Source organism: Balaenoptera borealis, assembly GCF_965194805.1.
Source record: "Balaenoptera borealis genome assembly, chromosome: 3".
NCBI lineage: Eukaryota > Metazoa > Chordata > Mammalia > Artiodactyla > Balaenopteridae > Balaenoptera > Balaenoptera borealis.
Window position 1 is genome coordinate 102736746 of NC_138866.1, and position 22090 is coordinate 102758835.

A 22090-nucleotide genomic window follows, 5' to 3' on the forward strand; every position below is an offset into this window, starting at 1 on the left:
TAGTATGATTCTTACTCTACCTTGAAAAAACATTGGGCAATGTGCACTCTAAATGAACACTCTAAAAGAGGGGCTTGTTACAATGTGCCTTCCTTTGCTGTTCTACAGTCAGGAAGGGAATGGGGGTAGAGGAAAGGTCTGCTCAGATTGGGATCTTATTGTTATTTATAAAAACAAACAATAACTAACATTTCTGAGTACTTCTGTGGTTCTAGGCACTCCTCTAATTCTCTCTTACTTAATTCTTACAGCAACATGAGGGAGTTGGTACTGTTATTTTCTCATTTGTCAGATGAGGACACTGAGGAACAGAGAGGTTAAACAATTTGCTCACTGCGTACAGCTAGCGTGAAGCATAGCCAGGATTCACCGTAGGCGGTCTGGCTTAAGCCTCCATCCCATGCCCCACCCCTAACATAATGAATAGTGTATGTTGGAGCTCAGCTGGGCACCAAATGGAATATGCCTTCTATTCACCAAGGACAGAAGTGCTCCCTGATAGAACTGATGTCATCTTACTTGAACAGTGTGCTGTATATGGTTTGGGAACCACACCTATATTGTTCAAATTCTAGCCCCATCACTTGAGTAAGTCTTGAGTAAGTCATCAGGGTCTTTGAGTCTCAGTTTTCTTGTTTTTTAGAATGAGGATAATATTTTACCTTGTGAGGATTTTTTAAAGGATTAATCATTTAAAAATATTGAAGACAGAGTGATGAAGATAGCAAAAGTGCTTGGGAAGCTTAGACGGGGGTGTGTAATTTGCTCTCACAGGGATCTGAGACCCTGCCTTGGCACAGGATGCTAGGCTGGTAATGTGTCCAATCAACCTGGTGGGACAGAGACATGGGAAACATTAGAATTAGTGGCAACTTTTGCTCCAGAATGGTGTTTTTCCTCAATGGACTTCCTTTATACAGCTTAAGTGCCAAGTAAGAATTCCAATACATGTCAAAATTGCTCATAAGATTTTCTTACAGAAACCTCTTTTAATGTCAAAAGACTTCCTAGCTCCAGAAAATTACAGACGTTGACTATAGAGAATCAAGGTCAAAGTCAAATCATTTAAGGATAGAGTTAGATTACTACATCACAGAATGTTGCCATGGTAGGAAGATGCCAGCCCTATGGATGTGATTGTTTTAGAGGAAGGCAACACAGCACAGGGAGAAAAACAGTGAAGTTGGGGCCGGAGACCTGCATTTTTGTTCCGGCTCTGCTGTTGGAACTCAGGCAAGTGTTTTGACCTTTCTGGGTTTTCATTTCACGTTGTGCACAATTTGAGGATTAGTGCTGTTTGAACTATACTCTCCAAGCCCTAGGAACCTGTAGAGGGTCTGTATGGGCTGTAGCTAGTGTGGAAGCAGCAGGTAAAGTAAGACTCCAGCGCTGCTTCTTTAATTCAACCAAAGGGGCTCTGCTTTGATCAGTTATATTCATTGAGTTTCTACATCTGCTTTAGTTGGGGGGAAAAAGAAGGGGTAGTGGTGAGTTGTGAGGATAAAAACCAAGTAAACTAGAACAACTTGTCTCTGAAATGACATCATTCTAAGTTGCTCATCTGTAGCCAGTGTACCTGTGCTCTGCTCTCTGTACATGTCAGTGGGCAGAAGTTGCAAAGACTGAAAAAGACCTAGTTCTTATTCTCCAGAAGTGTGTTCTCTAGCTGGAATAGGGCCAGGCCATGGCCAAGACAGTAAGTGGGCAAGACTTAAAGGCTCCTCAGTCTCTCATATCTGGCCCATCCTACTACTTGTCTCCTTTGGTGGGAGACTCTCCCCGACCCCATGCTCTTCTGTGTTCTCTGCTCTCCCTCCTGCTCTTGAGGAATGTTCTCATAAACCTTTTATACCAAGATACAAAGTGATACATGCCTTAAAACCTTGGAGCCCCTTGGTGAGATTTGCATGTCAACAAAGACCAAATCTTAAACAAAAGTGATAAAGCTCTAATTATAGCTTCTTCTTGAGGCAGGTGTTCTTCTTCAAGCATGTTACATAGGTGACCACTTTTTTCTCTAAGGTTGGCTCTTGTGGGCATAGCAGTAGAGCATGGTGTTTATGAGAAAGGACTCTGAAGCCAGTCAGTTTGGGTTGCATTTCTAGCTGCATCACTTCGTAGCTGTGTGTCTTTGGGCCAACTACTCGGGTTCTCAGTTTCTTCATCTGCAAAGTGGGGATCAACAACAATACCTACTGCAGATATTTTAAACAAACATTAATGTAGTAATCTCTACAAAGGACTCAAGACAGAGTACAGCATATAATAAGCATTAAACAAATGGAAAAAGATGTACAAGAGCTATTTGGTAGATAGTTTAGAAGAATGATGAAAGACTAAATATCATGGTTTAGACTATATGGGATATATGAAGAAGAAAAGATGACTAAGTAGTTAAAGAGACTATTGCAGAAAAGATTAGTCTTGATCTGTCTTTTAAATGATTGAGGCCAGATTAGCTGGAGGACATTCTAGGCAGGGTGAAGAACAAGAATAAAGGTGAGAATGGAGGAATAAGCTTAGTGTATCCACGGAACCATGAAGAGGCCTAGAATAGAGGGTATACAATAGTCTGTAGCAGGAGAATAACAGGAAAACTATATTTAAGGAAGATTAGATGGAAATCAGTTCATGGGATGGTTTGCAGTGGCAGAGGGTATTACTTTAGGAGGCTAGTAAGCTATTGCAATATTAAATATCTAGAGTAAGGAGAAGGTACATTATTATAGTGAAGAAACCAAATTTTGGAGTCAGGAGACCCAGGCAACTACCTTAGCATCTATGAGACTCACCACCCCTAAACAAAAACTGGATAATATCCTCATAAGGTTACCAAGAAGATCAGGAGTTGATACATACAAAAGTACTTTGTAGGTTCCAAAGAATTGGAATAATTAGAGAATTAGAGAATTACAGAATTATTAGTACTAGATGTCATTGTGCACTCGTAAACCAAAGTAGCATCAATGGAGGTGAGTAAAAATGTAGATGGGCTGTTGTTTGATGAAAAAATTCAGGAAATATCTTATTAGCTAGAAAAAAGAGGGCATGAATCATTTGGCCTTCATTCTTGGGGAAATGGGTCTTTCTATTTATTAAAAAAATGATTTATTAGCTTAGGATAAAGCTCTTAAGTTTGCTCATTTTTGTTGAAAATATTTTCACATGTATTGGTTTATTGTTTGTGCCTTAACATAAGGCAAAAAATGAAGAGTTCACAAGGACATCATTTCAGGTGTTATCGTGTTTCAGCAATTTTCATTGTCATAGTTATCCCTGTGACCATCAGTTACATTAGATATATAATTCTTTTACTCCTTCATATAAAAAGATATATAAAACAGTGATAAATCTGCATTGATCCAATAAAGACATTCTAGGAGATGCTTTTTAAAACCTGATCTTTTTATTTTCTTATCTCCTGCCTTGTCCCAGCTACTCTACTGGTCCCTCTCATCAGCTCCTTGTGGCTATTGGTGTGACTAGCTTTCCCTTCAATTTCCAGCTCCCCAGGTTTGTTACCTTGTTGTGCTTTAAGGATCCTGCTCGTGGAGTTTTGCGGTCAGCACACTGGCCAGTGCTGTTTTCCCTTGGGCCTTCTGGCTCCAATGAGCTGCCCCCGTGCGTGGTTAGGTTTGCTCTGTCTCTGCAGCAGCACCTCTTCATTCCCATCTGAAGGGAAGTTTCTTCCGGTCAGCTGTTTTCCAAAGCACCAAGAATTTCCTGTTGAACAGATATTTGGTGAACCATGTTCATATATTTCTCTAATTTATCTTTGGAAAAATGTCTCTTAAACCAGCAGTCAGAGAGTACAGGGTATTTGCTGCTGAGGTGCTGTAATGAGAAACAGAGGCTTTCTTGCTCTCTTCTGGTGGGGGATCAGTTATCCTCCTAACAGGGTCCTGGATGCTTAACACAAAGTCAGTGCCAACAAAGGAGCAGTTAAGAGTGAGATTTCCCTACTGGGCTGGTAGCAGGGATTAAGCAGATAGTAATAAATAGAAGGTCAGAAACGCACGTGGCAAGCCTGAGGTTCCTACACCAAAGGCGGGAATTCAGGTCAGAGTCAGGGAGTGTGAGGGAAGCATCATGCTGAAGTAGAGAGGGCAGGACTTGGGGAGGCGACCTAGTAGGGCTGTAGCACATCATGCCTCTTGGTCTTCTCTCTCCCTTGCAAGTTAACATCTAGATACCCAGTTCACCTATTTTACTGTATTTGATAAGGAACTTAAAATTGTTTATTTATCTGAAAATACTTTAACTTAGTTTTGGTAATGATTTAGCAATAAATTGCTGACTGTTCAAATGTTCATTAGCTCTTTTAGCCCACAAGGATGCCTACCGTTATAGTCATACTAAATAGCTCTTTTACAAAATGGATTTGTTAACATACAGGCAAAAAATATTTTACTCCCCACTGAACCCTAATATGCGGTTTGGAGTTGATACACTTGCAGTCCAAATCTGGGGCCTGGAGTCAAGGCTGTGTTGCTTGTTAACTGCATATATTAAGGCAAGTTTCCTCAAAACGCTAAACCTCAGCTTCCTTTTCTGGAAAATAATACTACTAATTTCACACAATTATCATGGGAATGAAGTGAAATGAGGTAAATTTCAGAAAATTACATATACAGTGCTTGGCACATGGTAAGTAATAATTAAATATTATTACTAAGGCATCTCATAATAGTCTAGTGTTTTAATCTTTTTCAAAATCCTCCTTCCCAAAACTTTAAATCTTACTCCCAAACTTCATTACTGAAAAGAATGTGTGGCTGTATAATTAAAGGTAATACAACTGGAGGGTAAATATGAGATTTTGAATTCAAGTAAAGAATCATGTGATGATACGTTGGTCTCCCCATCCCTCCTCAATCCCTTCCCCTCCCACATACCTCATACTGATGCTGATTTTGTCCTGATCTGGGCTGCTCCCCATTTTTAAAAAAAAGAACTTTAGAGAGGAGAGTAGGTATGTGGATTTGTATGTGGGTGTGAGGACTTGTGTCAATTACCACTGGCAACATTCACTTTACCTGCAACTGATAGCTTCATAGACCCCAGGACTAAGGACCAAGATATCTTTTTTTTTTTTAACGTAGATTTTATTTATTTATTTATTTTTGGCTGCATTGGGTCTTTGTTGCTGAGTGCGGGCTTTCTCTAGTTGTGGCGAGCGGGGGCTACTCTTCATTGTGGTGCGTGGGCTTCTCATTGCGGTGGCTTCTCTCTGTTGTGGAGCATGGGCTTTAGGTGCACGGGGTTCAGTATTCGTGGCTCGTGGGCTCTAGAGTGCAGACTCAATAGTTGTGGTGCACTGGCTTAGTTGATCCACGGCATGTGGGATCTTCCCAGACCAGAGCTCGAACCCACCTCCCCTGCACTGGCAGGTGGATTCTTAACCACTGTGCCACCAGGGAAATCCCAAGATATCTTTTTGCTTTAGTTATCTTTCATAAAGCTCTGGTGGAAGCTCTTGGGAGGGAGGGTAACGTGGTGCCATTTACTAGCTGTATAACTTTAGCTGTATCTTTTAATCTCTTTGAACCTCTTGTTTCTTCATCTGTAAAATGGACATATAATAATGTCTTCTTCAACAGGTTTCTGTGAGGATTAATTGGGGTAGTTTAAGCTTCTGGAACATAACAGGTGTTCATTAAATGTTAGCGTCCTTCTCTACCCTGGCCATTTGTCTGAAGGAAGTACCACAGCTGATATCTGAGACTCAGTAACCTTAGTAAGGCAGCTGTGGCTTTGTAACAGAGAGAGAGAGATGGAGACAGAGATAGAGAGAGAGAGAACCCAATGACTAGGAAGGTGAGATTTCAATATTGGAAAATTGCCGCTGGACCATAGAGGTATAAAGCATTCTCCATTTCCCCTCCAGTTTCTTCTTTAAAATATACGCTATATTTTTTCATCTCATCCTCCAACCTAGCAGGATTCCTAAGTTTCCTCCTACTTCTATCTACCTTAATTTTCACAAGAGATACCACACTATGAATCTTCTGTCATTACTTCTTGCATCTTTTCAACAGCCTTCTTAGTTCTCATGACAACTAATATGTACTGGGCTTTGCTCTGGAACTTCACATGTGTTAACTCATCACAAATATCCCATGAGGAGGTACTATTTCTGTCCCAGTTTAATAAATGTACAAGTGAAGGCAGTATAGAAGTGACTTTCTCAAGCTCATCCAACTATTGTAATATGCCTCAGGACTGGAATTCCAATGCAGGTGATCTGAATCCAGAGGCCGTGCTGAAAGCCAATAACCGTTAGTGCCTCTTCATCAAATAGCACTCCTAAGCCTAAGTTTCAAACCTTTCCACATTCTGTTTAGGTTTTGCCCACCCAGACCCATCTCCCTTTAGTTCCCATCTCTCTCCAAGGTGGGTGCTTCTCCATCTTTGGACATGACATGAATGTTTGTGATGCTTCCCTTCTGCTTAAACTGATTTTCTTTCTCTGGATCATTTAAGGCCCAGTTCAGCTAGTTCAGGCTTCTTTGTATCTTTATCGTTTATCTCGTAATTCATGGGCTTGTTGTTTGTCCATTCATTCATTTGTTCATATATTTATTCATTTGTCCAGCAAACATTATGAGTCTATTACATATCAAGTAACATAGATATTTAAAGTTAAATAGGACATAGCCCCTGCCCTTCAAATCACAGTCAGATTTGAGAGATAGACATATAAATAAAATATTTCACACAAATAATTACTGTACTGTCATTTACCATAACAAAGGTACATTCAAGGTATGGTGGGAGCACAGAGGAGGAAGTGCTGGACTCTGAAGAGGTCAAACAAGATGATGCTGGCCCCTGCTGGATCTAAGATACATAGATGAATATACAGAGATATTCATGAGTGAGGCATGTGGGGATAGAGGGAAGGGGAAAGGATGGCGGCAGAAGGAACAGCATGGACACATCGGTGAGGCAACAATACGGTAATCAGGGAACAGTTACTACTTCAGTGCCTTGGGCAGATGTGCTTGGGGGAGTGACAGGAAATGAAACTGCTGAGAAAGGTAGTGTCTTAAGTAGAAGGAATTATATCTTTTAAATATATTAATTTTAGAGAGGAGGATTTGAGAGAAGGGCCAAATTAGAGCTAAGAATACCATATAGGATACAACTGTAGTGGTCCAGATGAGAAATTGTGGAGTTCAGAACTAAGGCATCACTACTGGGATAAGGGGACATACATCAAGTATGAATATGGGATGGATCATATTGAATCTAGAATGATTCCTGGGTATATGTCTTGGGTAAATTAATAACTATGATGATATGACATTAGTTGAGATCAATAATTTGGGAAAATGACTAGGTGTTGTATGAAGTTTAATTTTAGACAACCAGGTGAGGACATTAATAGGTAGCTGAAATGTGGGTTAATTTGGAGGTACATATGCATCTGTGAAATCATCACCAAGATTTATGCTATGAACATATCCATCATCACCCAAAGTTTCCTCCTGCCTTTCCTTCTTTATAATTATTATTATTTTGTGATATGAACACAACGTAAGATCTACCCTTTTAGCAAAATTTTAAGTATACAGTATTATTAACTAACAGCACTGCAATGTACAGTAGACCTCCAGGGCTTATTCATCTTGCATAACTGAAACATTGTACCTTTTGGACCAATTCTTCAATAACCATTTATTGAATGTTTATTATGTCTGCTGGGTTCAGGATGTTTAAAATTGGACAAGTCATAGGCTTACCCTTAAAGAGGACATAGTCCAGTGGATGGAGACAGAAATGAGGTTATAATACAGAAGAATTCGAACTGCTTATGCACTGGGTTGTGGGAGAGTGTGGCAAAGAGAGGGAAAAGCTCAGTGTGGGTGGTCAGTGGAGTCTTCACTGGACAAATGATTTTGAAGTTGAAACACAATTTTTACAGATAAGAAGAGCTAGACATGAATGATATTCTAGGTGGAGAGAATAGAAGAGTTACTGAGGTGTGAAAGAGCGTAGAGCCTATAGTGAATAACAAGCTGTTCTGTATGGTTGGAATACAGAGCAAGTGAGTTCGTCTGTGCAGCTATGCCCACATGTCCGCAGGCTTGCGTTTTGAAGCAGGGCTTCAACGTAGATTGAATTTTCCTGTTCAAAAATTTTCCAACCGTTATAGTCTAGAACAATAGCTCTGAACTAGTAATGCAGGTCAAGAAGTCTAGACACAATTTCATGAAAACTTTAGAGGTATTGACAAAATTGCTGCGTTCATTTAAATAAAAAGCAGGTATTTGTTTCCAGGTTTGAGAGACCCAGGATCTTAGATTGAGTGATTAGCGGAACAATTTATTTTATCAAAGTTGGTTTTAAAATAATTTATCTACCCTACTGCTACTTAACTTTCTTTTCTTTTTCTTTTTTTTAACATCTTTATTGGAGTATAATTGCTTTACAATGTTGTGTTAGTTTCTGCTGTACAACAAAGTGAATCAGCTCTATGTATACATATATCCCCATTACTTAACTTTCTAAAGTCTTTTTTTTTTCTCTCCACAAGGAGAGGTCACATAGGAATACAATAAATATTTTTTGAATTTAATTCAGGAATTAATTTCTTGCAATTTTTATTAGTAGAAAACATGGCATGTAATTCTGAATGAATACCAAATTGTTTCAGACAAGCAGAATTAGACTCTAACAGCTTATGAAACCCGGGAGACATGGGTTTAGAGTCTGTCTGTTTCTCTCCTCCATCTTTTTTTCTTCCCTTTCTCATTGCAGTGCCCTGTCTCTTGTGAAGCTTGGCTCCTGGCCAGAGAATGTATTCCCCAAGTCCCTGCAGGACCCTAGTAAAGTGAAATTGGCAGATTTCCAAGTAGAGGGAGCTGATAAAGAGCCATCAGGCTCCTAAAACAATGTGCAGTTTGTGATGTATTCTTTAAAGAATTAAATAGATTATTTATGTACCCAAATCCATAGTTTGATAGCAACAAAGGCTTTTGGTCATTACTATTATTCTGTGATATATTTCAGTGATAAAATAGTAAGTTCAATTCAACAAAATTGTGTGTGAACACCTACCACATACAGGGCACAGTGCTGGTAAAGCAGCAAAATTAATGTAAACTGTCTTCTTCTTCTTCTTCATGTAATTCAAAAAACTAGCTATCACAAATATGATTTACTTGTGTGGTCATTTGCATTATAAAATACCAAATCATAGGATGAATTATATTCAACCAATGTTTGATTATCTTTAGACATGTTTCATTTGTGGTACAATTTTGTTTTTGTGATTTGGTGTTCTATCTTCAGTCATGGTCCTAACCCTGGGGATGGGTTTCCTGCCACCTACCACAAGGCTGCACTGGTTGCCTAAGGTGGCTTTGCTTTCTCAAGCCACATCCTCTCAGAACTGAGATGTGTTATCCTCATTTTCAAATATATTCTCCTATTGTGTTTTTATTGTTATTACAATGCCTAAATTTGATATAACTATTTTTTTCAATTCATGATACTCCATTGACAAATTTGATGCCTATACAAGATGTATTTTCTCTTGGTATTTATGTCATCACATGAAATGTTTTCTTACTTGAATTACTTTAGTCATTATTTAAGAAATTATCAATCATTGAATACCTAGAATAACAAGATTATTTGAATAAAAAAAATCTTACCTACATGGGTAATATTAATTTGATGAATTTTAAATGTTTGAGGTGGGGGGAATACATTTAGACTGAAATGTTTATGTTTGTATAAGTAAATGTAATTGTAGGAAAAGATATAAAGTGGAAATGATAAGACCATGCAGGTAATATAGCTTTTTAAATTTGCCTGTCACCTTACACAACATTTTCTAAATACTTATTATTACCTTTACTCGTATTTTAATTGTGTCCACCCATAAGTGATTTAGGAAAAGAAAATTATAATTTAAACATAGTTATTGGTTCTGATTTGCTTTAACTAGTTGTTTTAAAAGTAACTGTGTTGAAATTCAGATATTGCCCTGTCCCCTCTGCAATTTTTCACACGCTGTGTATCTTGAATAGCTTTGAAAAATGTTGGAAATGGGATAAATCTAGGATTGAATTCTGATGTTCATTTTAACGTTCCTTTCTTTTAGGTACTGCATTAAGTTATGTGGAAATGAAAGCGATTCACGAAACCCCTCCTCCAAGAGTGAATGAATGTCTTTCATAAATGGAGCTTGGCTTCTGGTTTTCCCAGGACACTGACATTGTGGCAGAGCCACAGCGGCCCTTCCTGCTATTTTCAGTGATTCACAGAACATCTGAACAGTGATGCTGGCCTTGGATTTACAGATTTCCATCCTGATACCTTATTTACTTCTTTGGGGCAGAAAAGCTTGCACTAATTGCTCTCCATGGTGGCTAATCTTTTCAAGAGCCTGATTTTACCTTACATCCATAAGCTTTGCAAAGGAATGTTTGCAAAGAAATTGGGAAATACAACCAAAAAAAAGAATCGTCAGCTGAAAAAGGATCAAGACGTTCTTACTGCTGGCCAGACCAAACCCCCTAAATTTTCTAATACCTTGAAAAGCACTGTAAAGAAGATTGCAAAGTGTTCATCTGCTCGCAACTTATCCACTGAAGAAGACGAGGCTAACAAAGAATTTTCCCTCTCCCCCACGTTCAGTTACCGAGTAGCTATTGCAAATGGCCTCCAGAAAAATATTCATATAACCAATGGTGATAATGAGGATCTCCTTCAGGAGTTATCTTCCATTGAGAGCTCCTACTCAGAATCACTCAGTGAACTAAGGAGCAGTACAGAAAACCAGGCACAGTCAACACGCACGATGCCAGTTAGACGCAACAGGAAGAGTTCAAGCAGCCTGGCACCCTCAGAGGGGAGCTCTGATGGGGAACGCACTCTGCATAGCTTAAAACTAGGAGCTTTACGCAAACTGAGGAAATGGAAAAAGAGTCAAGAGTGTGTCTCCTCGGATTCAGAGTTGAGCACAATGAAGAAAACCTGGGGAATCAGAAGCAAATCTTTGGACAGAACTGCCCGAAACCCAAAGACCAGTGCCCTGGAGGCCGGATTCAGTTCCTCTGGCTGCATTAGCCAAACACAGGATGTCATGGAAATGATCTTTAAGGAACTTCAGGGAATAAGTCAGATTGAAACAGAACTTTCTGAACTCCGAGGGCATGTCAATGCTCTCAAGCATTCCATTGATGAGATGTCCAGCAGCGTGGAGGTTGTACAAAGTGAAATTGAGCAGCTCCGTACAGGGTTTGTCCAGTCTCGGAGGGAAACCAGAGACATCCATGATTATATTAAACACTTAGGTCATATGGGTAACAAGGCAAGCCTGAGATTCTTAAATGTGCCCGAAGAAAGATTTGAATACATTGAAAGTGTGGTGTACCAAATTCTAATAGATAAAATGGGTTTTTCAGATGCACCAAATGCTATTAAAATTGAATTTGCTCAGAGGATAGGACACCAAAGGGATTGCCCCAATGCAAAGCCTCGACCTATCCTTGTGTATTTTGAAACCCCTCAGCAAAGGGATTCCGTCTTAAAAAAATCATATAAACTCAAAGGAACAGGCATCGGAATCTCGACAGATATTCTTACTCATGACATCAGAGAAAGAAAAGAGAGAGGGATACCATCCTCCCAGACATATGAGAGCATGGATATAAAGCTGTCTACTCCAGAGCCCAAAAGCAAGAAGAACAGTTGGCAGTCACCTGATGACAGTGATAGAGAGCTGGAATCTGACCTAAACAGAAACAGTTATGCTGTGCTTTCCAAGTCAGAGTTTCCAACAAAAGGAAGTACTTCCAAGTCAAGTTCAAAATCACACAATGCTAGAGCCAAGAATAAAATTTCTAGTAGCAGCAGAATTGCAAATAAATCAGAATATGATAAAATTTCCTTGCATTTGCCAGACTCGGATAACTTGGCAAAGCAAACCACAACCTATTATGCAGATGCAACACCTCTCTGGCACTCACAGAGCGACTTTTTCACCACTAAACTTAGTCATTCTGAATCAGACTTTTCCAAATTGTGTCAATCTTATTCGGAGGATTTTTCAGAAAATCAGTTTTTCACTAGAACTAATGGAAGCTCCCTCCTGTCGTCTTCAGACCGGGAACTTTGGCAGAGGAAACAGGAGGGCACACCTACCTTGTATGACAGCCCTCAGGATCAATGTTTGAATGGGGCTTCTCAGGGTGTCCAAGTACAGGGTGAAATTGAGAACACAGAAACTGTGGACAGTGGAGTGAGTAATAGCATGGTGTGTGCATCTGGAGACCAGAGTCACTACAGTGATTCTCAGCTCTCTTTACATGAAGATCTTTCTCCTTGGAAGGAATGGAATCAAGTAGAGCAAGGAGCTGATTTAGGTTTAGATTCATCCACCCAGGAAGTTTTTGACTATGACACAAACAGTCTATCTGATCAACAGCTAGATGTTTACCATAAAGACCTAGAAGACTTGGGAAAGTGCCACAGTGTCCTTCAGGATGACTCTGAGAGCTATGATTTAACCCAAGATGACAACTCATCTCCATGCCCTGGGTTGGATAATGAACCACAAGGACAGTGGGTTGGCCAGTATAATTCTTATCAGGAAGCTAATTCTAATGAGCTGTACCAAAACCAAAACCAGTTGTCCATAATGTATCGAAGTCAAAGTGAATTGCAAAGTGATGATTCAGGGGATGTCCCACCCAAATCTTGGCATAGCCGATTAAGCATTGACCTTACTGATAAGGCTTTCAGCTTCCCAAAATTTGGATCCACACTACAGAGGGCTAAATCAGCCTTGGAAGTGGTATGGAACAAAAGCACACAGAGTCTCAGTGGGTATGAGGACAGCGGCTCTTCCTTAATTGGGAGATTTCGAACATTATCCCAATCAACTGCAAATGAATCAAGTACCACGCTTGACTCTGATGTCTACACAGAGCCTTATTACTACAAAGCAGAGGATGAGGGGGACTATAGTGAACCAGTGGCTGATAATGAAACAGATTATGTTGAAGTGATGGAACAAGTCCTTGCTAAGCTAGAAAACAGGACTAGTATTACTGAAACAGATGAACAAATTCAGGAGTATGATCACCCTTCATATGAAACACCTTATGAAACCCCACAAGATGAGGGTTATGATGGGCAGGCAGATGATGTGGTTAGTGAAGGGGGATTGGAACCCTTAAAGGAAACATCAGCTGAAATGAAAATAAAAGAAGATGAAAACCAAAACATCCCTGAAAAGCCCCTGGAAATCATAAAGCCAAAGCAGATTCGTCCCTCTTTCAAAGAAGCAGCTTTGAAAGCCTATAAGAAGCAAATGGCAGAATTGGAAGCGAAGATCCTGGCTGGAGGTATTTATGTTTAAATGCTACATTATAAGCTCATTGTGTTTTACCATTGGGTGGTGTTCTTTAGAGCATGTTCTATGTTTACTCTTGGGGGAAGGAATTTACTTTCAAGGAATTTGCATGTTTATTCTGAGAAGGATTTTATTTTACTCAACTCCCCCAACAAGTTGGGCTTGATGATTTAAAATCAAAGTGTTTTCAAATAGGTCATAGTAAAATAAGCCCTATACTCTGTGGCTCAAGATTTCTGTGCTAGGATTAAGCAAAAACCCCATTTCATATTTCCAACTTTATTGCATCAGTTATCAAAGGAAGGATGAGTGAAATCAAAGAGCAGCCTGGGGTCTACTTTTTGGTCCTGTTAGGTTTTACAGGGATTGGGAGAAAGATAAAATTAATCTTAAAGAATTAGGAAAGATGGAGTCCCAGATTTCCCACTCCTTTTCCCATCAAATCTATACTTTGGAGCCTGCCAGCAGGAAGAGCTAGTTCTGCACAGCCAACCCCAGCCCATACCATGGAGGACCACAACCTCCCTCACTACCTACCGATGCAGCTGAGGGAGGGTATTAGAGCCAAAACCCTAGGCTGTGCCTGAGTGGTCACAAGTCACTCTTTTAGAGGATAAAGGAGATAGAGTTGAGTAGCTTCCTCCTAAAGAGTGGAGTAGAAGTCTCTTGCCCATTATGGAAATGAAAGCAGCACCTTACCTAATAATTTTACTTGACCTCCTGGGGGAACAATTTTGGATCATATACTTTGGAAAACTAGCTGCATGTAAATAAAATATTTTTTGACTTTTTATTTATCAACCAAACTTCATCTGCACTTACCTCAGTCCCTTACCATTTATGTTATTTGCATGCTTATCTCTTTATATCTTTGGGATAGTTTGAGATAATCTCAGTTTTAATGAATTACCTGTTGTTAATGGTTTCCTTGATTATGGCATTGTCATCTTTAAAATACTGTACATAATACTCCATAAAGGTATATATTTATATGATCAAGTGTTACTTGCTATTATGAAATAATATAATAATTTCTTCAGCCAGTAGCTGATTATGGCTTCTTTTTCTTAAGCAAAATTGTGATCAGATACTACTCCAAACTGGCCATTTTCTGGTTGACATGGGTGGATCGTTGAATAATCAGATACCTTTATGGTTAAACTGTTTCAGGCCCTAAAACAAGTGAAATAACTATTAGGGTTCTCTGCTCTAAAATTCTGTCCATATAAAACAACATATCTTATGTAATTTATTTAAAGAACAATATAAGTCAAGGGCATCTTGGGTACATTGGCTGTGTTTTTTGGTTGTTATTGTTTTCAGGGAAAAGTTCTCAACTCTCTTTAAAATTGATTTGAAAGGGCCAAGTAGTCAAAATTTTTATGTAAATGTAATTCATATTGGAATAATGTCTATCTTATTTCAGAGTGACTTTTAATATTAGATATTCTTATTACTGAAACTCAGTTCATAGTTTCTTGAAATGCAGGTCAGCTTTTTGACAGTGTATTTTACTTACTATGGATTCAGAGAGGTCTACTTAAAGGCATATTAAGAATAAGCAGTGTGTGTGTATATGTTTGTGTGTGTCTGTTTGTTGTGATGCAATACATGAACGTTTTAATGCTAACTGGTTAAGGTATCTGAAATGTTAGGCAATATTATAAATACAGTGAAACTATATGTTTCAGAAAAAAAGTGGCTCTTCATTAACTTAAAAAATACCCCAAATTAGCAAACTTCTGCAAGGTAGATTGTTACTGATAATGACCATTTACATAGCTAACAATCCTAGTCATTCAATGGCACTTATCCTCAGAAGACATAAATACACTTGGTTATCCACACATCACCCACTTCAGAATCCTAAGAAGGTAAAACAATCGGTATCACATACCTGACACACCAGGCCTGACAACAGAGGACTCAGACCCCTCTACGTCTTGGAGCTTGGCTTGTTATCCTATGAGCCAGCTTTGAATGGAATCTGTTGGATATCATTTATCCTAGAGGAAATCATACACACGTCTTTAAGATGCTCTCTGGTTGCTTGAAAGGCACCAGATTGACTACCCAGGAGGTTGCAGTAGCCTAGATTTTAAAGGCCATCTCTTCTCCCTTTGGCAGCAGTCAGGCAATTGTCCCCTTCCTGTGCCGCCAATATGCCTCATGAGGAAGGGCAGCCAAAGAAGGGCATTTTTCAGGCCCCTTCCCGGCTCAGAGCATCCCAATGAGCTGCCGGTCGTCATGATGGGTTTCATGTCCATGACCATCTGCTTACCGGGCTTTGGGTAGATGCCAACAGATTTTTCTCTCCATGACCACCCAGTCACCATTAGGTAGCAGTGCTGTCTTTTCTCCATTACTAACCTGGCAATATTGGACCTTAGAGCTCTTGCTGTAAACGATGTGGGATGCGGTTCTCCTGTCATTGCTTGATGGAAATGTTAGCTCATAAATTTGAATCACTTATTTCAACTTTTGTCTTCAGGGTCCTGGTAAAGAGGGATTTTTTAAAGACCCCAATGTACATGGATGTTTGGTACTAGTGTTTCTGAGAATCTTCACCTTGAACAGCAGGCCAGTGGGGAAAGAGATTTTAGACTGTGTGTAGCCAGAACCCCCATGAGGCCATATTCTTCTCTTGTTGCTGGAGCCTGCTTGTGTAGCTGGCCTGAAACCCACACCATGGCAGTGAACATCTGATCCCCTACCTCTAGCCCTTCACCACCCATCAACTGGAATTAATTATTATCTCCTCTGAATTTCCCTATACCTATCTCTTATGGCTCTGGCTTCCACCTTATGTAATGACAATTTATGTGCATTCCTCATGTTCTCTTCTAAACTGTAATTTGAAGGCCAGAGGTCTTGTCTTTTCATCCCTTCGTCTGCACTGTGCCTAGACCAGTGCTTTATACAGAGATGGCACTGAATTAATACCTTGGATGAATGCCTGAATCAAGGGAAGCAGGATACTAAATAAAAAGCACAAGCTTTGAAGTCAAATCCAAATCCAAACTGTGACCTTTAATTGCTAAGACTATGACTTTATCTCCTGAGAGTTCAGAAGTATGATTAGAGATAAAAACTTATTATTGAGCACTACTATATACCAGGCACTTTCCAGGCAGTTTATCTACTTTTTTATCCCTTTGCTTCCTACAACATCACTATGAATTTGATTCCATTATTATCTCATTTTACAGGTGAGGAAACTGAGATGTTGAAAACTTCCATAACTTGTTCAGTGTCATACAGTTACTAAGGGGGTGAATCCAGAATTAAATAGATGGCTAATTTGTTTATTTAGAGCAGCCATATGCTTACTCACCTCAAAGGTTGTTTTGTTCATGTTTGAAGGTGGAGAAACATGATGAAAATGGAGGAGGCATGAGCCATGAGCCTTATTCCAGCTAAAGGATTTTCATGAGAAAACAGGACTAATAGGAAAGGCACTAGGGTTTTGTTATGAAATAGTTCATTCCCAGTTTTTCTGCTTCAAATCCATGGTTCATCTTATAAATCAAGGCTTGTAGAGCCCAATAAATAGTGTACAGCAGCTGCTTGAAGGATGCTGTTTTGAAGTCTGAGTACACTTTACCTGATTCTAAAGTCAGTTTGCAGTAAATTTTTCTAGCAAAGAACAAAAATTTTGTTTTGTTTTGAAATGCCATTTCCAGGCTGTCTGTAGGTTCTGAAAGAGGCTGCTCCTAGACAGATTATAAAGTCCATGAGTGAACTGTTCCTGCCGTTGCTACTGTAATGCCAGAGCCTGCCCCAGTATCTGGCAAATTTATCTAGCCCACACATATTTATTTATCTCGTCTAGTCTAAATGCTAGACTCCTTTCTAAGTTGCTTGGCTATCTAGTTCCATACAAAGTGGAGAACTCTTAGAATTCAAATAAACTTTAGTTTTCTTTCTTTCCATCCAAAAGACAATTTTACTAGATATATTTTAATATAGTACAATAGGGAAAATGTGATGGAGAGTGCAAACAGGACTTTTCACTCCTTTGGCTCCGTTAATCACATCTTTCTTTCTATGATGATGTAACTTATACATCTCTAAAAACTTAGCTGAATTTACTTAAATTCCAGGTTTAATGTTGAAGAATAAATAGTTCAACTAAGTTTTGGAGGTTTGTTGGCCCAAGTTTGTCTATCACGAGGTGCTTCTTAAATTTTTGAGTGCCTCTGGGCCTCCCCTGCGGAGAGTCTAGGTCAGGAGCGAAGGGGTCTGCCTTTTTAACATGCTGCCTGATGCAGATGAGCATCATAGCACAATTGAAGAGTGCTGCTACGCACTGTACAGCAAATATTATACCTTCCCGCATAGTGTTGTTTCATCTCTTCTTTTCAAATTAGAAGAGATAGAATCAGTCTAAGAAAACGTGTGAATAATTTTCTTAAAATGAAGAATGATTTTCTAATTCTCCAGAGCAGTAGTTTATTACACTTATGAAAAGGTTTTGGTAATTTATACACATTAAAATATAGAGAACAATTTATGTATTCCTTGAAATTGAAACATCCTCCTTCAAGGCAAGTATAGCAGTACTGGTAATAGCAGAAGGCAAAGCATTTGTAAAATGTTCTATTAAAACGCTGTGCATAGCAATACACTTTTGGTTTAGTATTGTTTGCTTCTGAATACTCTAGAATTACCTGTAATATAAAGTGATTGTCTTGGTTTTTGAAATAGATTATGATCTAGAAAGGAGACCTGTGAAGAGTGAAGTGGCCAAGGGCCCTTACAGGCATTAGACACAGCTGGCATCTCTACTTCTTGCTAGACAGAAAGCCCAAAATACCCAAGGGAGTAATTCTTCTAGGAGACAGGACTGGGACTCAGAATACAAATGTGTTTATAAATCAGTTGTGTGGGGAGAGAGGTAATGGTGGTATGTTCCAAGAGGACCCAAAGGTCTTAGAGTATATGCTGGTGTGAGATGGAGCTAACAGATAGGGACAGAACCAACACATATTTAACACCTTCCTATCCTATTCACCTCTAGAAATTTTAAGTACATATTTAATCCTTGTTGGGTAGTATTAGCCCCACTTTGTAAATGAGATGACTGAGTCTTAATGAGGCAAAAGCAGGTCAAAGTCTATACAGCTAATAAGAATATTGATGGAAATTCATGTACGTATGATAGAATTCAGCATCTGATGCTCTTTCCATGACATCCCATTGCAGGTGTGGGCAAGTCTTGTCATGAAAAGGCATAGCTCATATTTTTAAGCATACAAATAAGTTGTGCTTTTAAGATCAGCCAGTTTTGTGTTAGCTTCTGGAGTAAGTATTGATCTCTGTTAACACAAAGTGAGTAATAATTTGGGATGAGATATTATCACATTTTTAAGAAGTTTACAAAATCTGGAGGGTGACACTTGTCACATTAAAAGACTTTATTAAGAGTGAGGAAGTGCCGATAATAGTTTTTGAGAAATGAAAGCATTTTACAGGAGGTAGGGAAGAAATTCACAAGGATACACGAAAGCCGGCTATTAACAGGAACAATGAAAATGCAGGGTTCAAAGATTTTGTTTATTATAATTATTAATGGCTCCCAGCTATATACCTGGAACACTTGTCTTTGTAGGGAAACTAAAAACACATTTTTCAGGGGAAGTATTAACTGACGATGAAAGATGGTGATTTCCAGATTGTACTAAGAGTATCACTTCAAAGCCTGCAGTGCGATTTCCAAATTCCAGAGATTCAAGAAAAGGTATTATGTCAAAATCTCAGGTGGATAGGTTTTTGTTTGTTTGTTTTGGCTAATGTCATTGTTCATACACTTTCTGCAAGTTCAAATAGAGAGATATATTCTATAGAAATTGTGAATCATGTGAGAATTTTCTATGTGGTGTGGAATAAAATAGAGACTCTGTAGCCTGGTGTAAGACACAGCAAAGCATAGCCTAATCAATTGTTATTGATTAGATTAGAATTGGAGGAGATGGGACCTGAAATAGATATACCCACGGGGGTGATTCAGACTCTGGGATAAATTCCAGGAGGAAGTGAGGAGAGAAAGTCCAGTGCAGCAGAAGAAAATCTGCTACTTGGAAAGTATACCTCAGGCTACAGATGGCTACTAAGGCATCGAGAGTTTAACTCTGCTTATCAGCTGGGGAGGTACAGAACAACCAGGAACAAAGAGAACTGGGGACATGAGGTGGGCAAGAATTTTCTCCTGGAAGGCTTCTTTTTTGATTGAGCATTGGTTACCTGGTTAGGGACTAGGAAAGGATCTGAACATCCCAGAATGGGAACTATTAAGAGGAAAGCAAATCCCAGTGGGATTGATATACTAAATAGGTCATCCAGAGAGCGACCTAGTTGCCTGAACTGAGGTCCATGGTCAGGAATGAGTCTCTAATATAGGTTAAAAAAAAAAAAAAAAAAAAAGTTTGATTGTTCCACTGGCATCCAAGGACTGAGCCCAATTTGCAGGGAGAATGACTTGATGCTGAGTCAAAGATTGCCGGGAAGCCGTGACTGCAAACAGAACTGTTCCCCATGATAAGGTATTAGCTTAGGTTGCCTCCATAGACTACAAGACCAGAAGGAACTAAATGCATTAACGGACTTCTTCACCATGGTTTATTCCAACCTATGGTGTGCATTTTCTTCTTCTTCATTTGAAAAGGAAAGTATGTTATGGAATCTTGTCAACTACCTCTTTCATCAAACTTGGTTCATGCTGGGTCTCAGCTACTTCCAAAAGTAAAAGAAACCCTTAGAGGATAAAAATGACTAATATTCAGCAGATTCCAGCGACTGTGATATGACTCTGTAGGCAGTCCCCAAAGATCCCAAAGATACTTTGAGCAGTGTCACCTTATTTAGAATAAATGTATCTCTCTCTACTCCCTCCAATCATCTTCACTTCCAACTTATCCCTTACTTCTTCTCCAGTTCAACCATGGTTACTACTTTAAAAAGGATAGTACTAATTTCTAAGTATGAAACTTGATGTGTGTGTGGATATTTTTTAATGTAGCATTGGCACACACAAGCACACACATTAATTTTCTTAGGAACCCCATAAGATAGGTAGCTTAATAACAGGTAACACTTATTGAGTGCTTTTTTATGTGCCAGACACTATTCTAAATATTTTATACTATATTAAGTTATATAATCCTCACAATAATCCTATGAGCTAGGTACTATTATTATCATCTCCATTTTATAGATGAGAAACAGAGACACTATATTTCTTCTAAGAGGAGAAAAAAAAAACTAAGAAGTAGCAGAACCAGGATTTAGAATTAGGCATTTATTTTCCAGATTCTATGTGCTTACTCACTGCTGCCTAGTTTGGGATTTTAGAAATTAAGTATTGCTATTCAATTTATAAGATGGAAACCTGAGGTGGCGGAATCTTGATTTACCTGACAGCACAGATTTGTAAGCAGAGCTACAGTTACAAGCTGTTCTCCCAAATCATAAGCCAGCACTCAAGCTATCAGACCCGTCTTCCATTTTACATGATATTATTACAGGCAACGTGATTATCCAGGTACCATTTCTGTGAAACTTGTGATAAATGAAATTGTTGGCTGCATGTAATAGTGGCAACAAGAAATGACAGACTGAATATGATATTATTTCCCAGAAATGTAGGTTAAGCTTCCTCTTTCTTTTTTTTTTTCCCTCTTTCTTTAACACCTTTTCTGATGCTTAATGATGTCTTGTGGAAGCCCATGGCTTTCATTTTCTATTTTGTTCTTTAGTGATTACAATTGAAGACACACACACTCACGTGGGCATGCACAGAGACAGATGTGAATTCACTCAGTGTTAACAGGGTGGTATTTTACTATGTGAGGAAAATCAGTAGGAAAATTCCCAAGTTGATCAACATTCCCTTTGCATTTTCTAAACACATAAAGCAATTTTCATGTTTCTTAGAATTAACTATCACATGTATTTAATTCTCATAAAACACCAGTGAGAGAGCCAACCTCTTCAAGTCTCTGTTACCTTAAGGTAATTACTAGTAGTTATGTAGGTTGTAAAACTGGCAAGCGATGGGACCAGGTATCAACTCCAGGACTTCTGAATCCTACTCTGGTGCTCTGTGCACAACAGCATGCTCTTAGCTACTTGTGTACATTTATGCTCCTTCCTTCTGGACTTTAGAACACCTGGTCTGTAACACAAACTTCTGGGGCTATGTCAAGGGTATTTCTCTGCTGATTCTTAAAGTTAGTGGTTCTCAGGTTTTAGAATGCATGAGGATCACTTGGGAGCACTTGGACTAAAATATAAATTCCTTGATCAAATCTTTAGTTAATTTCAATGCAGTATGATTCATGGATCACATTAAGGAATGCTTAACAGTTAATAGTTAATAATAGATACTAAGTGCTTTTCTCCTTTCACTCTTTCTTGAATGATTTCATATGCTCCACTGGCTTGTTATCATTTTTTGTGTTGATGGTCCCAAATCAGTGTCTTTGGGCTAACTCTCCCTTCCCCAAATGTATATCATACATTTATTCTTTTAGTCATTAATTCACCGACTAGTTCACTCATCCCTCAGTAAGTATATAATTGCCTGGCTGGGCATCTGGGATATAGTACTGACAAATCTTATTTGGTCTTCGTCTTTGTTAAGTGATTGTGATGAACTTAAATTTCAAAAATACACAAATCCATCATTTTAAACTTGGCTAACTGCTGGAGAAGTAAGTA

General features: G+C 38.9%; 1 protein-coding gene across 1 annotated transcript in view; it reads left to right on the forward strand.

Annotated features, from left to right (window-relative positions):
* Positions 1–22090, forward strand: part of UNC13C (unc-13 homolog C) — a 632162-nt gene that overhangs the window by 24574 nt on the left and 585498 nt on the right. The window contains exon 2 of the mRNA XM_082388208.1: positions 10115–13364. Coding sequence (XP_082244334.1) covers positions 10376–13364 — 2989 coding nt within the window. The 5' untranslated portion in view covers positions 10115–10375. The remainder of the gene's footprint in view (positions 1–10114; positions 13365–22090) is intronic.